Source organism: Pyrus communis, chromosome 10, assembly GCF_963583255.1.
Source record: "Pyrus communis chromosome 10, drPyrComm1.1, whole genome shotgun sequence".
Classification (NCBI taxonomy): Eukaryota; Viridiplantae; Streptophyta; class Magnoliopsida; order Rosales; family Rosaceae; genus Pyrus; species Pyrus communis.
The window spans coordinates 13927521-13942801 of NC_084812.1; the positions used below are offsets into that span (position 1 = coordinate 13927521).

The 15281-nt window shown below is 35.1% G+C and overlaps 1 protein-coding gene across 1 annotated transcript; it reads left to right on the forward strand.

The window, feature by feature from the left end:
- Positions 1-1785: 1785 nt before the first annotated feature.
- LOC137748422 (structural maintenance of chromosomes protein 4) lies at positions 1786-11161 on the forward strand. Its single transcript, XM_068488570.1, has 28 exons — positions 1786-2027; positions 2188-2277; positions 2373-2474; positions 2693-2869; positions 2951-3081; positions 3436-3514; positions 3587-3744; positions 3820-3895; positions 4058-4186; positions 4255-4399; positions 4750-4880; positions 5129-5281; positions 5381-5570; positions 6622-6755; positions 7140-7298; positions 7528-7836; positions 7924-8100; positions 8342-8425; positions 8505-8714; positions 8799-8888; positions 9163-9284; positions 9358-9513; positions 9590-9697; positions 9786-9846; positions 10191-10325; positions 10424-10511; positions 10620-10692; positions 10800-11161. Exons 1-28 carry the CDS (start codon positions 1878-1880, stop codon positions 10918-10920), a joined length of 3738 nt encoding a protein of 1245 aa, XP_068344671.1. The 5' UTR covers positions 1786-1877; the 3' UTR covers positions 10921-11161.
- Positions 11162-15281: the final 4120 nt, after the last annotated feature.

The following is a 15281-nucleotide window of genomic DNA, read 5'->3' on the forward strand; positions in this document are numbered from 1 at the left end:
AGAAATTTCAACTCCACTAGCAGTAAATGAGAAATTGTGCAAAGCTGATGGAAGTGAAATTGTTGATGAGACTAAATGCAGAAAACTTGTGGGAAACTCACTTTATTTAATTGCAAAAAGCCTGATACTATGTTTGCAACAAGTATTCTTACAAGATTTATACACAACCCTACAAAGAAGCATATGGGAATTGCCAAGAGAGTCATGAGGTATATTCAAGGCACTTTGAATCATGGCATTGAGTATGTTAAGGGACAATCAATCCTTCTTATAGGCTATTATGATAGTGATTAGGCAGGAAGTGATGATGATATGAGAAGCACCTTTGGTTATGCATTCAATTTGGGATCAAGTTTGTTTTTTCGGGCCTCAATCAAGCAAAACACATTTGCACTCTCTATTGCAGAGTTGAATATGTTAAAAATATGTGAAATTTTAGTAAATGTTAGAAATTATTTGAAACTTCAGAAATATGTGAAATTTTTGGAACACATTAGAAATTATATGGAATTTTAGAAATTATTTGAAATGTTGGGCAATTTTAGAAATTGTTTGAAATTTTAGCAAATTTTAGAAATTATGTAATTTTTTTTCTTAGAGGTCTTTGCGCTTGATCATTAGTGCGCCATTGTGCCTCCACCTCTGCTTAAAGTGATGAAAATGGAAACGACTGCTCCTCATGCTTTTGAGGCTAAGAGGCAAGTGTATGGTTTATTTACAGGCAAATGCTTCTGTTTATGTTTCGATGTATAAGTGAGGCATTGTATTTGGGTTTGTTTGTAAAGTCCACAAGCCCACATGTCACAAGATTAATAATAAAAGCTTTAAAATGTTACACACAATACTTGTATTTTATAATATGTAATAATCTTTCAAAATAACATATTATTAAATATTTATACGTATATTATATAGTAAATTTAATTAATTTATATAATGTATAATAAATTTATATAGTGTATTAAGTGTTGATTAACGTGTTTATTTTTTATTGGCGACACATCACATGATTTGCAAATATAATCTAAAAATTTGGTCTACCTAGCATTACTATTATGTTACTCATAAAAGAAGATTACAAGAAATTTTTTGAATCCTAATCACACCTCTCTAAAATATCAGCCTTCATGCCATTTTGCTTGTCAATATTCAATACACAAGCACTAGCTATCAATGCCTTATAAAGGACAACCAAGAAAATCAATGCTTTTTTTGCATAATTCGTAATCCAAATGAGATTATAATTCCATTACTCATTGTCAATAAGTAATTAATTTAGAAACAATATCAGTATTAATTTATACAAAATTTTATTTTTTTCCTAATTTAGATAATTATGACGTTGGGTAAATGCAAATGAATTTATTTTAATTTTATGAAAAAATTCAAGAGCATTTCTTTTTTCACCTGAATTTAATAATTCCTTCTGCGGTATCGCTTGTATAAAAAAAAAAAAAATGATCAATCAATTAAAACCTGGTTGTGGGAGGTCAAATTTGTTTTGCAGGCCAAGACTGTACCATTGTTGACATGGACTGCTCTTTCGCGAAGAAGCCCGATCCACGAGTCACAACCCACTTCCCAATTTCAGAATTGAGATCCCTCGCAACTCTCACTTTCCCGCCGAAACCACATTTCAGATTTTCTAATCTTTTTCCCAATAAAATATAATAATAATTATTATTATTATTATTTTTTAATTTTCCTTTCAAAACTAAAAATTCAAATGTAAAACCGCGGCTTAGTGAAAGCAAACTGCTTTACATTCCAGTGAGGACTGGCGGAGCTCTAAAATCCTGAGGATCCAATTTCTCCGAGAAGCATCTCGCTTCCACTTCGCAGAAACGAAGAGCTTCACCGAGTTGACTCGGAAGAAAATGGTGTCGGAGTCGCAGGACGAGTTCATGGCCGACGGCTCTGACCCGGGGCCCGGAGCATCCAGGGGTCCCAGGCTGTTTATCAGAGAAATGGTCATGAGGAACTTCAAGTCCTATGCCGGCGAACAACGCGTCGGTCCTTTCCACAAGGTTAGGTTTTCCTAATTAGCTTGATGAAAATTCACAGGCTCAATTGATTTTGTAAAATTGGAAGCTAGGGTTTTTCTTGTTGCCGACGGAAATGCTATTAATGTTAATTTGCGGAAAATTTGATTTATCTATTAATAATTGTAATTATTGGGAAAACCAGAGCTTTTCTGCAGTCGTTGGACCAAATGGGAGTGGGAAAAGCAATGTAATAGACGCCATGCTCTTTGTATTTGGAAAGAGAGCTAAGCAGGTAGGTCGAATGTTCGTACGATTTCTATATGATTTATTTGTTTTTCAGCTGTGGTTATACTTTTCTTTTCGCCTAAATCTGCGGTATAATTGTAGATGCGACTTAACAAAGTATCGGAGCTTATTCACAACTCCACTAATCACCAGAATCTGGATAATGCTGGAGTTTCTGTTCATTTCCAGGAGATCATTGATTTGGTAATTTTACCCTTTTCTCATTTGTGTTTGCTTTTTGCCCTTGATACGTATAAACTTTCATGTTCCAAGTGTTTTATTTTTTGGTAAACGTTTTCTAGAAAGAGCAATCAATTTAACTGGAACTGCAGGGCTCTCCCGAAATTTTTTAATTCTGGGGTTTATTCTGGTATTTAGTAATGAATATAGTAGTATGCAAACTATGTTTGCAATCGTTACAGGATGATGGTACATTTGAAGCTGTTCCAGGAAGTGATTTTGTAATTACTAGGGTAGCGTTTCGTGATAACTCCTCCAAATATTATATTAATGACCGTGCAAGCAATTTCACGGAAGTTACCAAGAAATTGAAAGGAAAAGGAGTTGACCTGGACAACAATCGTTTTCTGATTCTTCAGGTTCGATTTTTGACATGCAGCTCTTCAACTTTGAGTAAGTTTGTCTCGGGGTTTTAAGAGTGAGTTTGTTGTCACTATCAGGGTGAAGTTGAGCAGATTTCACTTATGAAGCCAAAAGCTCAAGGATCCCATGATGAAGGTTTTCTCGAATACCTTGAAGACATTATTGGAACTAACAAATATGTTGAAAAGATTGATGAGTCGTTCAAAGAGTGAGTACTTTGTCTGTTCTAGTTCACTGAAAATTTACATGTTATAATCCTCCTCCTGCATACTCTCTCCTTTCAATCACACATGCTACACCCTTCTTGTAGAATTGCAAGCACATAAATTTCTTTTAGCTGACTAGAAATTTAAAGATTAGAGAATGGAAACTGACATGCATGGATGTTTTACAAAAAGATAAAAAAGTGTACACTTGGGTGGCTTTGAAACTTTGGTTCCTGGATAACATAAATTTACTCCACCTTTCTGCCAAGACATTAGGGGACAGACAAGCATTCTTGGTCTGATATGGAATTCTCATATTTCTAACGACTGGATGATTATCTTCACTGTTGTCATAGGTTAGAATCCCTAAATGAAAAAAGATCCGGTGTGGTGCAAATGGTCAAGTTGGCAGAGAAAGAAAGAGATGGCTTGGAGGTAAATATAGTTTGCACATTGGTTGACCATTGCCTGATATGGTTTATTGAAATTTTGAAATGATTTAAACAGGATGTGAAGAATGAAGCAGAAGCCTACATGCTGAAAGAGTTGTCACTTTTGAAATGGCAAGAGAAAGCCACAAAGTTGGCTCATGAAGATACCAGTGCAAAAATGGTTGATCTACATGGAAATATGTCCACCTTAGAAGGCAATCTAAAAGCTGAAAGGTAAACTTTCTCATACTAGTACTATTCAGTTGATTCAGAACTTGTTTTCATTGAGGAACTTGGATACTATTTCAGGGAGAAGATCCAGGAAAGTAATGATGCATTGAAGGAGCTTGAATCTGTGCACAATAAACACATGAAACAACAAGAGGTTTGGTTTACATGCTTTTTCTGTTCTTGCAAACCAAGCTTATCTAACTGACACTTGAATTTCTTGTTTGTTAGAAGAAATTTGGAGTACATTGATCCTTATACTGTCTTGGTCATTTGTCAAAACATGACTAGATTCTATTATTTGGTACAAATAAACCAGGAACTTGATAACAACCTCAGAAAATGTAAGGAAGAATTTAAGCAGTTTGAAAGGGAGGATGTTAAATATCGGGAGGATCTGAAGCATGTGAAGCAGAAGATCAAGAAACTCAAGGATAAACTTGAAAAGGTAGGGGAAAAGCATTATTCTGTGTAAGTGAAAACAAGCATACACTAAACATTTGACTTCAACTGCAGGATTCAGTAAAGATTAATGACATTGAGAAGGAGTGTGAGGACTCAACTAATCTGATCCCTGAACTTGAGAAAAGTATTCCAGAACTGCAAAAACTCTTGTTGGATGAAGAAAAAGTCTTGGACGGAATTGCAGAAAATTCAAAAGGTGATTTCTTTCAATTACAATTGTTCAAATGTTGGGACTTTTTTGTTAGACTTGTCTTAACATTCTTGTGAATAAAAAGTTCACATAATCTATGTGATGCACTTAATATGATAAACATTTGGTGGACCAGAGTATACTATATATATGATAATTTTATTTATTCAAAAGGTGCTTTGCATCTATGTGCACCATTACATTCTTTTTATATCTTATAGTTGACATGGATGATTATGTGCTTGTTTCAATGTCTGCTATATAATGTTTTCATCGTTAGGTATCAGTTCCCCCTAGCAGATGCAGATATGTTGCTGATTGTTTAACAAGTCATTTGCTTCTCTTTTTACAAGCAGTGGAAACTGAAAGATACCGCTCTGAGCTTACGAAGGTTCGTGCTCAATTAGAACCATGGGAAAAGCAACTGATCGAGCGTAAGGGGAAACTTGAAGTTGCATCTACTGAACAGAAGCTTTTAAATGAAAAGGTGAAGTTGTAATAATATTGGCATTGACACTTTTTTGAAATAAAATATAAATTAATGGTGACATTATTGCTTTAGATATTCTTAGTGTCTTCTCTTGCTATTATAGTAAAAGATATTTGTGTTGTGACCTGTGACTAAAAACTAAAATATTTCTTTTGAACTACTCCTTTAATTGAAGAACTTATAAGTTTTAGTGTGAGGAGGATTTAGACATGTGGATAATTTTCAACTTTTTCTTACTGTTTCAGCACGAAGCTGGTCGTGCAGCTTTTGAAGATGCTCAAAAGCAGATGGCTGATATATCAGGAAGTATTGAAACAAAAAGCACAGGCATTGCAAAAGTTCAAAGTGAAATAGAAAAGAGCAAGCTTGAAGGGATCGAAGCTCGTAAAGAGGAACAGGTTTGTATTTTCATTATTGAGATGATGTTTGATCTCTTTATTTTTAAATTATTGCTTTTCATCTCAATTGATGTGGTAACAACATTTAGTCTTTTGCAGGAATACATTAGAGAACAGGAAGCTCTGATTCCTTCTGAACAAGCTGCAAGACAGAAGGTTGCAGAACTTAAGTCGGTTTTAGATTCTGAAAGGAATCAAGGAACAGTTTTAAAAGCAATATTACATGCTAAGGAGTCCAACCGAATACAGGGAATACATGGCCGGATGGGTGATTTAGGTGCTATTGATGGTGAGTGTTCTGCTCAGACCAACTCCAATGGTGGGCTAAAAGCCAAATTACCGCCCCAAAATTTGCCCCCAAACCCACTCCAACCCAAGGGGAAAATTTGGGCTAAATACTAAATGCTAAACCAAGGCCAAATTCCCCCCAAAATTTAGCCCAGAAATCAGAGTGGACTCCACCCAATATTTATCGGAATTTAAATTTTTTTAGATTAAAATGTTCATAAAATTAATTTACGATAGTCTACATATGTATTTTTTTTTAAAAAAATTTAATTTAACAAAAAAAATAGCCTAAGATCATTTATTTAATAATCTCGGGCTAAAATTTTAGGCTAGAATGGTTGGAGCAGAAACACTGTTTCTGGGCTAAAAGCTAAATTTTCCGGGCTAAAATATTTGGCTTTTAGCCCAACCATTGGAGATGGTCTCATTGAGGTTAATTTTTAATTGCTGTAACTCTTTTGCTGTTCAAGTTTAGAGTCTTTTATACATTAAGGTCATTACATCTTAATTTAAATAACAATTGATAAAACAAATCCAAGTTTAATTAAATTTATTTCGATTATAAAAGGGTCACTTTCTAATGCTAATAACAAGCATATGTATTTTACAAATTATCACAAACCCAATTTATTAAGTTAGATGGATTGAAATCCGTATTTCAATATAAGGTAACATCCCTTTTTCTTAAGAACGAAATGTAGGATTTTTATGTTGCAAGAAGAACAATTTCATTCCAAATCAAGCCATAAGGACCTTCACAATTCTGAACTGAATGAATGGACTAGGTGGTTAAGGAGTCATTATCCATGGTTAATATTATCATATGTGAAAGTTTAGATTTGTACTTCTTGTTTGGTGAAGTGCCTTGTGCCAAGCTAAAAGTGGCACACACAGTCACGATTCCTGTTTTCTCTGTCTGCGATGTTTGACACACCGAAGTGCATATCCTTTTCTTAATCCTATCGTTTATTACTATTAGTTGTCAAAAGCACATATTCATACACAGTTTATACATTGGAATTAACTTCCCATTTGAAAAATTGCCTTTGCAGCAAAATATGATGTTGCCATATCAACAGCTTGCGCTGGACTTGATTATATTGTGGTGGAAACAACTAGTGCAGCCCAAGCATGTGTTGAGCTACTCCGAAGGGAGAATCTTGGCGTTGCAACTTTCATGATATTGGTATTAATCCCATGTTACAGTGTTCTGCAGAAACCAAATCCTAACATTTATGGATTGTATAAGTGCCTAAACTTTTGGGGGGGGGGGGGGGGGGAGGTGACTTTTAGTCCAGTTTCAGTGAAATGGACGAATTGTCATTTAAATTTTTAAGCTTTGTTATGTGGGAAGTCCTTAAAGTGTCCTGGGCTAGCTTTTAAAAGTGTAGTAGATATACATTTGGTTTGGCATTAGGATGACTTAATTACTCTAGTAAATGGAGGTTACATCTTGGCACCTACTATATATCTCCAACTGTGGAGATCGTACAACCATAGTTGAATACATTGCATGTGGGTATTGGGGAGTTATGAAATTCTTATTTCATGCTGTATTTCAATGTCTCAGGAAAAGCAAGGTGATCTTTTACCAAAGCTGAAGGAGAATGTAAACACCCCAGAAGGAGTTCCACGCCTTTTTGATCTAATTAGAGTTCAAGATGAGAGAATGAAGCTCGCATTCTTTGCAGCTTTGGGAAACACAATTGTAGCTAAAGACCTTGATCAGGTATTTATCAATTTTCCTTATTGAAGTTGATGAGCTCAATTGTGGCTTGCTAATTGAGAATTAGTTTGTATGAATGCCACAATCGGAAGGACCCAAGCAGTCAGCCTATTGAGTCTGATTTCCTTTTCTCAAGGATACAATTGTGATGTCTTGTGGATTGCTTTAGTGTTCCATTAAATTTCTGTTTAGTTTTGAAAGCAATTAAACAGCACTCTATTTTCAATTTTAGGCAACACGTATTGCATATGGTGGAAACAGAGAATTTCGACGAGTGGTAACACTTGATGGTTCTTTATTCGAAAAATCTGGTACTATGAGTGGCGGAGGAAGTAAGCCACGTGGTGGAAAGATGAGCACTTCTATTCGTGCAACCAGTGTTTCAGGAGAAGCTGTTGCAAATGCTGAGAAGGAGCTCGCAGCCATGGTTGATTCATTAAATACCATCCGCCAAAAAATTTCCGATGCAGTGCGGAGGTATCAAGCCTCAGAAAAAGCACTTACACGCTTGGAGATGGAATTAGCTAAAAGTCAGAAAGAGGTGATTCTTCATATGGAACTATGTGTTGTCCTAGGTTTATGTATTTGAAAAGAATTTCCTTGAATGAATGTTTTCATCTTGAAACAGATTGACAGTTTGAATTCGCAACATAGTTATCTTGAGAAACAAATTGGTTCCCTGGAGGCTGCTTCACAGCCAAAGAAGGATGAGCTTGATCGCCTAGCTGAACTCAAGCATCTTATTTCTGTTGAAGAAAAGGAGATTGATAAACTCATACAAGGTTCAAAGCAGCTGAAGGAGAAGGTGAGGAACTCCTTTATGACTTTTGTCCCTGAAAGTAGCAGCTAATCGTGATGGCTAAGTGTACAATAAATAAAACACAGGCCATTGTATCTTGGTTTGTAGTTGCGTTTTCTGGTCTACCTGGTAATTCAATTAAAAAATTATGAGAATGGCTGGAATTACAATTGATTGTCACATGCAGACAGGCACAATGATTTTTTTTCACTTTATCTGACCATTTCCTGTCTGTTTCTGTTTGTAGGCCTCAGAACTCCAGAGTAATATAGAAAATGCTGGTGGCGAAAGACTAAAAGCACAGAAGCTAAAGGTCAATAAGATTCAGTCTGTAAGTATATGCACCTCTATGAAACATCCTAGCTACTATAATGGAAGGACTGTCCTAATAGGTGCTATTCAATTGTCAGGATATTGATAAAAACAATACTGAGATTAACCGCCGCAAAGTCCAGATTGAGACTGGCCAGAAAACTATAAAGAAATTGACAAAGATGATTGAAGAATCCAAGACTGAGAAAGAACGACTTGATAAGGAGAAGGAAAACGTGTGTTCCAAATTCAAAGAAATAGAACAGAAGGCATTTGTAGTTAAGGAGAACTACGAGGGAATACAGAAGGTTTACTTTCTTCATTACTCTATTTCTATGAGCTGATGTATTATTGAAAAAAAATTCTATATAATTTGGTTATATCTTGTGCAGCTGATTGATGAACATAAAGATATCTTGGGTCAAGCAAAATCTGACTACAACAAAATGAAAAGGACTGTGGATGAACTGCGCGCATCACAGGTACTATGATGAAAAATTAATACCATTTTCAAATTTCAGTGGTGGTAACTATTGTCATAATACTAGAAAAATTTGATCTGACGATCAGTACGCACAACCTTATAATTGGTAACTGGAACTTAGCAGCAATTGGTCACATTCCATGCTTGCTTCTTTTACCACGACTGTTATTTTACTATTTGTTCGGCATAGTAATACTATGTTACCTTGGAATGCTGCTGTTAGTTAAGCTTTATAAAGTTCTTACTACTTGATTGGCTTGGTGATATCATAGGTTGACGCTGATTTTAAATTACAAGATATGAAGAAGCTATACAAGGAGCTTGAGTTGAAGGGGAAGGGTTACAAGAAAAGGCTTGACGACTTGCAAACTTCCCTTATAAAGCATATGGAACAGTATGTTGATTTCAGAAAATACTTGTTTGAAATGGTGTATTGAACATTTCTAATACTTTTATCTTTCTTGCAGAATTCAGAAAGATTTAGTGGATCCTGAAAAGCTTCAAGCTACCTTGGCAGATGAAATTCTTAATAACCCTTGTGACCTTAAAAGGGCACTTGAAATGGTAGCACTATTAGAAGCACAATTGAAAGAGATGAATCCAAATCTAGACTCAATCGCAGAGTATGTTTTCCTTCATTTTCAAAGATTTTTTAATTTGACTTGTAAGCAGAGTTCTTCTAATTGTTTATTGCAATAGGTATCGGAGAAAGGTCTCATTATATAATGAACGAGTTGAGGATCTTAACACTGTCACTCAACAGCGTGATGATATAAAGAGGCAGTATGATGAATGGAGAAAGAAGAGGCATGCCACCTTTTTTCTTAAATTTTTTTTCCTGTGCTATATGTTATCAAACTGTAAATTTAATTCACTGAATATTTTATGATCTTAGGCTGGACGAATTCATGGCAGGATTCAATGCAATCTCTTTGAAATTAAAGGAAATGTATCAGGTTCGTCAACTGATCTCTCTCTATCTTTTTTATGGGTTCTAATCTTTACGTTCCATTTTAATGCTGCTGCTGTGTACAATTGAGCTTGTACAACAGTTTAAAGCTTTACGTAGATACAGGCATACCTTGTGCCACTTGTAAGCTAGTAGCAAATGGTGTTTCATCATTTATTAATGCTTTTAATTTTATGATTTTTATCTTAAATGTTTCGTTGCTATGAACCTTCCTGCTGATACGGCTTATGTTTCATTCCTTTGCTCAGCACTTGAATCTTCTTTGTTTTGTTCTTACTGGTTCTCATATTCCTGGTCCTAATCTTTATTACTTCTGTTGTATATACACAGATGATCACGCTGGGAGGTGATGCAGAGCTTGAGCTAGTGGACTCCCTGGATCCTTTCTCTGAAGGCGTTGTTTTCAGCGTCAGACCGCCAAAGAAGAGTTGGAAGAATATTGCGAATTTATCTGGTGGTGAAAAGGTGCTGACTCGGTGTTCCTTGTTTTCCATTAAAAATCCCATAGCACCTGTCTGTCATATACATGAAATGTATAATGTTGATCGTTTTACTGCTTGCAGACATTGAGCTCATTGGCTCTTATTTTTGCCCTGCACCATTACAAGCCTACCCCTCTTTATGTGATGGATGAAATCGATGCTGCGCTAGGTACTTTTTGATGAATGCTTGAGCTAAATTTCTAATTTTATCACATCAATTTTACCCATTTTATTCTTTTGGCTAAATTTCATTTCTATGTTTCGTATGTTACTGCAGACTTCAAGAATGTCTCTATCGTGGGGCATTATATCAAGGACCGAACGAAGGATGCACAGTTCGTCGTCATAAGGTTGGTTGAACCATTGATTGCTCCGGTGGATTATAACAGAAATCGCTGGTATTATTTGAATTTAAGTCTGTCAGTATATATAACGTTATACGCCTTGTCTTGTACAGCCTTCGGAACAATATGTTTGAGTTGGCCGATCGACTGGTTGGGATATACAAAACAGATAACTGCACAAAGAGCATCACTATCAATCCGGGGAGTTTCGTGGTATGCGAAAAAGCTGCTTGACGGAGTTTGCAGATCAACGTGCATAGAGGTCAGGAAATGGATGGCTCAATGCCGTGATCGTTCCTTAGTAATTAGCACGCGCTTGCAATGCATATAGTTAACTAATTTGTATTTTGAGTAGTCGCTTATGTAAAGCAATTGGCAATGCCCTGTGGCTTTTGGTATTAACTGATGTGTGGTTAGACAAGCAAAACCATGAACTCGTAATATTAGACTTGATGGGAGAAATAACTTGGTATTTGGACAAAAGTTTAGAATTTATAAATTGACATGCATCAATTGCTTTGTTTGGATTCACAAACATAGAAATTTAGAAGTTTTGAAGAAAAAAAAAATGGATTTAGTATCTAAAACCTATTGTACTTTTATGTGCAAACGGAAATGAATTTTAACAAAGTACCAATTATCAATGTCATAGGTGAAAGCAAAGAACAATGTCAAAAGAACACAAGAAATTTACGTGGTTCGGCATAAAGCCAACGACTCACAAATAGAGATTACAAAAGAGTGTAAACTCTCACAACCCAACTCTCATAAATTACAAACTCTAAACCAAACGAGTAGAGAATCCAAAACTGATGGAGAAGATTCTCCCAAATTGCTCTCTAACTCACAAATTGACTCTCACCAAATTGCCACACGAATGAGCCACATCAAAGTACACCAAACCCTAAGGTCCTATTTATAGTGCATATGACTTAGGTTACAATGAGAATTCTAATCCTAATTGGAAGTAAAATCAAAATCCTAATCAAATAGGTAATTAACAAAATCTCTTCACCAAGCAAGGAATCTAACCAAGAAATCAAATCCAAACCCAAATAGGACACCAAACAAAAATAGGTAACACAAACCTAATTTCTACATCATTCTAATTTTGAGCCGTAAAATCACAACAATCTCCACCTCGGTGAGAAATTAACAAACTTCCAAAAACAAACTTCAAAGTGGGATACCAAAACTACAAACGCACAAATGATCACCAAATACTTCAAAGAACAGATCTCCACATAGACTCAAAAAATCCAAAAGCCTTCAAACTTGAAATTTCCTCCAACGCCTTCTCCAACAAACTTCATTACGGAAACTAACAAATTCCAAACAAAGACTCGAGCATATGAAGCAAAAGTGCGAATTGCACTCCACTAAAAGAACTTGAGTACCAAGCTCCACCTCCTCACATAACCTTTAGAGGACTTCAGAACAACAATCTTCTGCAATGTTTGCCTCAACACTAGCAAAAGACTTATCAAACAACTTCTTTTTGCTCTTGAGTTTAGCGCAATCCACTTACCGATGACCCTCCTTATGACAATAGCTATAAGTGTTCTTTCCAATTTTGCCCCTTTCCTTATTCCTTCCTTGAACTACCAAAGCTCCATCTTGTGTGTTAGACACCTTATTCTTTAGCTCTTTAGAGTTCAAAGTGGCTTTAACATCTTCCAAACCAAGACTTTCTCTACCAAATAGCATGGTATCGACAAAGTGTTCATATGAAGGAGATAAAGAATACAATAAAGTTATCGCATAATCCTCATCACTAATTTGGCCATCCGCACTTTTCAAATCCATCATAAATTTATTGAATTCATCAACATGCTTAGGAATTGATGCACCTTCATCCATACGAAGAGTATGCAAACTTTTCTTCAAATAAAATCGTTTACCAAGGGATTTGGTCATATACAAGCTTTCCATTTGAGCCACAACTCCGGTGCAAATTTGACGTTACCAACTTCACCCAAGACTTCATTAGATAAAGTCAGTAGGATTGCTCCAAGTGCCCGCCCCATAACGGCTTCCTTTTTCTCATCAGTCCACGAATTCGGCAAAGCCTTCACACTCTTGAGCGTCTTCAAAAGTCCTTGTTGAACTAACAAAGCATGCATCTTTAATTGTCAAAAAGTCATTCCCATCAAAATTTTTAATATCAACTTTCACCAATGACACAAAAGACTTCATAGAGACTGACAAGCAAAGCCCAAGACGAAACCTGGCTCTGATACCACTTGTTGTACTTTTATGCGCAAACAGAAACGAATTCTAATAAAGTATCAATTATCAACATTGTAGGTGAAAGCAAAGAAAAATTCAAAAGAACACAAGAAATTTACATGATTTGGTGTAAATCCAACATCCACGGGTGAAGCATGGTGATGAATTTCACTAAATAAATGGATATTACAATAGTGTTTAAATTGTCACAACCCAAGGCCCACAAATTATAGACTCTAAACCAAACAAGTAAAGAACCCAAAACTAACAGAGAAGATTCTCTCAAATTGCTCTCTAACTCACAAACTTTCAAATTGACTCTCACGAAATTACCACACGAATGAGCCACATCAAAATACACTAAACCCTAAGGTCCTATTTATAGTGCATAGGACTTAGGTTACCGTGAGAATTCTAATCCTAATTGGAAGTAAAATCCTAATCCTAATCAAATAGATAATTAACAAAATCTCTCCACCAAGCAAGGAATCCAACTAAGAAGTCAAATCCAAACCCAAATAGGACACCAAAAAAAAAAAAAAAAAAAGGTAACACAAACATAATTTCTGCATCATCCTAATTTTGAGCCGTAAATCCCAACAAAACCCCCAACCTTTTAGTGTCGTTCCAATTAGTTTCCATTTTTTTAAACATTCCAAACAAGTACTTAACCTATTGAATATGGCATTCCCGTTATGCCCTAGTTAGTTTTTCAAACATAGATTATATTCAAAACTCACTAACTTTATATATTGGGAGCAATATTAATCTTAGTTGCCTCAGAATCTAAATATCAAACATAGATTATATATTATGGAACCCAATGGTCCAACAAGTAATGAATTGAATTGAATTGAAAATGGACCCAAATTGAAATGACATCAAGAGAACAATCTCTTAACGAGAAGAAGGTTAAGAATCCACTTAGGGTTTCAAGGAGTCTGTTTTTGCTTGTGTGATTTCCTCATTTGTTGATTCTCGGCTAGTAAAGTTTCCAGTTCTTCTATGTGGGCGGTGAAGATGGTGGTGATTACATCATGACAGTCCATACCATTTCAGCAACCTTCATAACCTTCTTCTCAATGTTGGTGCTTGAATTGTAGGGTAGACTTGGTGGTTTGCGTTGGGTTTGGAGGTGATGGCATGATGGGAATGGTGGTAACTGTTAGTTGGTAAAGGCTATGCTATCATGAACTTTTAAAAAAATTTAACAGATTTTTAACTGGTGTTTAACGGATGTGACATTTTTAATAGGTTAGATACTTATTTGAAATGACACTAAAAGGTTGGAGAAATTTATGTACTTAATCCAAAAAAATTTCTAGTTTGGGACCTCTAATTTCAAAATTTAAATTCTATATAAATAGTTGTCACCTTTAAATTCGTATAAGTGAACTAAAAATAAAAAATAAAAATAAAAAAATAAAAAAAAAACAACAACAACAACCTCAACCACGAGTGATTACCACCACCACCATCATCCCTATTATGGTTGCCGCCACAATTACATACCATTGTATCCCCAGTTGTTGTAGCCACTACTAGCATATTTCTTAACTACTATCTCTCATCATTTATATATTATTGACTCTACGCATTAAAGTCCACATTTAAATTTTCATTGTTCTTATAGGTTAACTAGAAGAAAATTTGCAAATTCTAGAAAACAAAATTCCAGCATTTCAATTTCTTTTATTTTGAAATTCCTTAATAATATTAAATTTCCCCACCCAAGCACGTGTCAGAATTTCCAAATTTTTTTATAGATCCGTTGATCTGTAAACGAAAATTTCAATTTGAATCATGGGAAGCATATAAGTATAGATACTGATACCAAATGATAGGATACAAATATTGAAAGGAAAAAAATTGAAGAGGATGAAAAAGGAAATGCATAGCAAAAGAAAATTAGCCAAGGAAAACACCAATCATTTCATCTGTAATTCTCTTTACATCAAGAATAGTTATAAAAAGAAATTAGCGTTTTCACTTGCAATTAAAACCTTTTTTGAAAAAAGCAGAAGTTGCTTCAAATTAGCAAATCTCAAACGGGCACTTGAGCCTTGTTTGGTATTGTTTTTTTTGTTTTTTTTTTCACAAAAACTACTTCACTTTAAAGTTAAACAATAAAAAAGTGTTTGACAAAATAAAATGTCCTACCTTATTTCTCTTTCTTTCCCTTCATTTTACAATTTAAAAAGCTGAGAATAGCAAGCAAAGCAACTAGAAAACCATAAAAGAAAAGAAAACACCAGATTATAGGATTTCTTTCGCTGTTTTAACTAGCTAACACTTAAATCAACACCTCTTGGAATATTAAAAGAGTATAATTTATACAGAAAAAAAATATTTTTTACACTTAGACG

Excerpts from the sequence above, each read along its gene's own strand:
- LOC137748422 (XM_068488570.1), top strand. The coding sequence starts at position 1,878 with ATGGTGTCGGAGTCGCAGGACGAGTTCATGGCCGACGGCTCTGACCCG. Across the intron at positions 3,515-3,586 it reads AAGAAAGAGATGGCTTGGAG|GATGTGAAGAATGAAGCAGA; the intron begins GTAAATATAGTT and ends TGATTTAAACAG. Across the intron at positions 8,715-8,798 it reads ACTACGAGGGAATACAGAAG|CTGATTGATGAACATAAAGA; the intron begins GTTTACTTTCTT and ends TATCTTGTGCAG.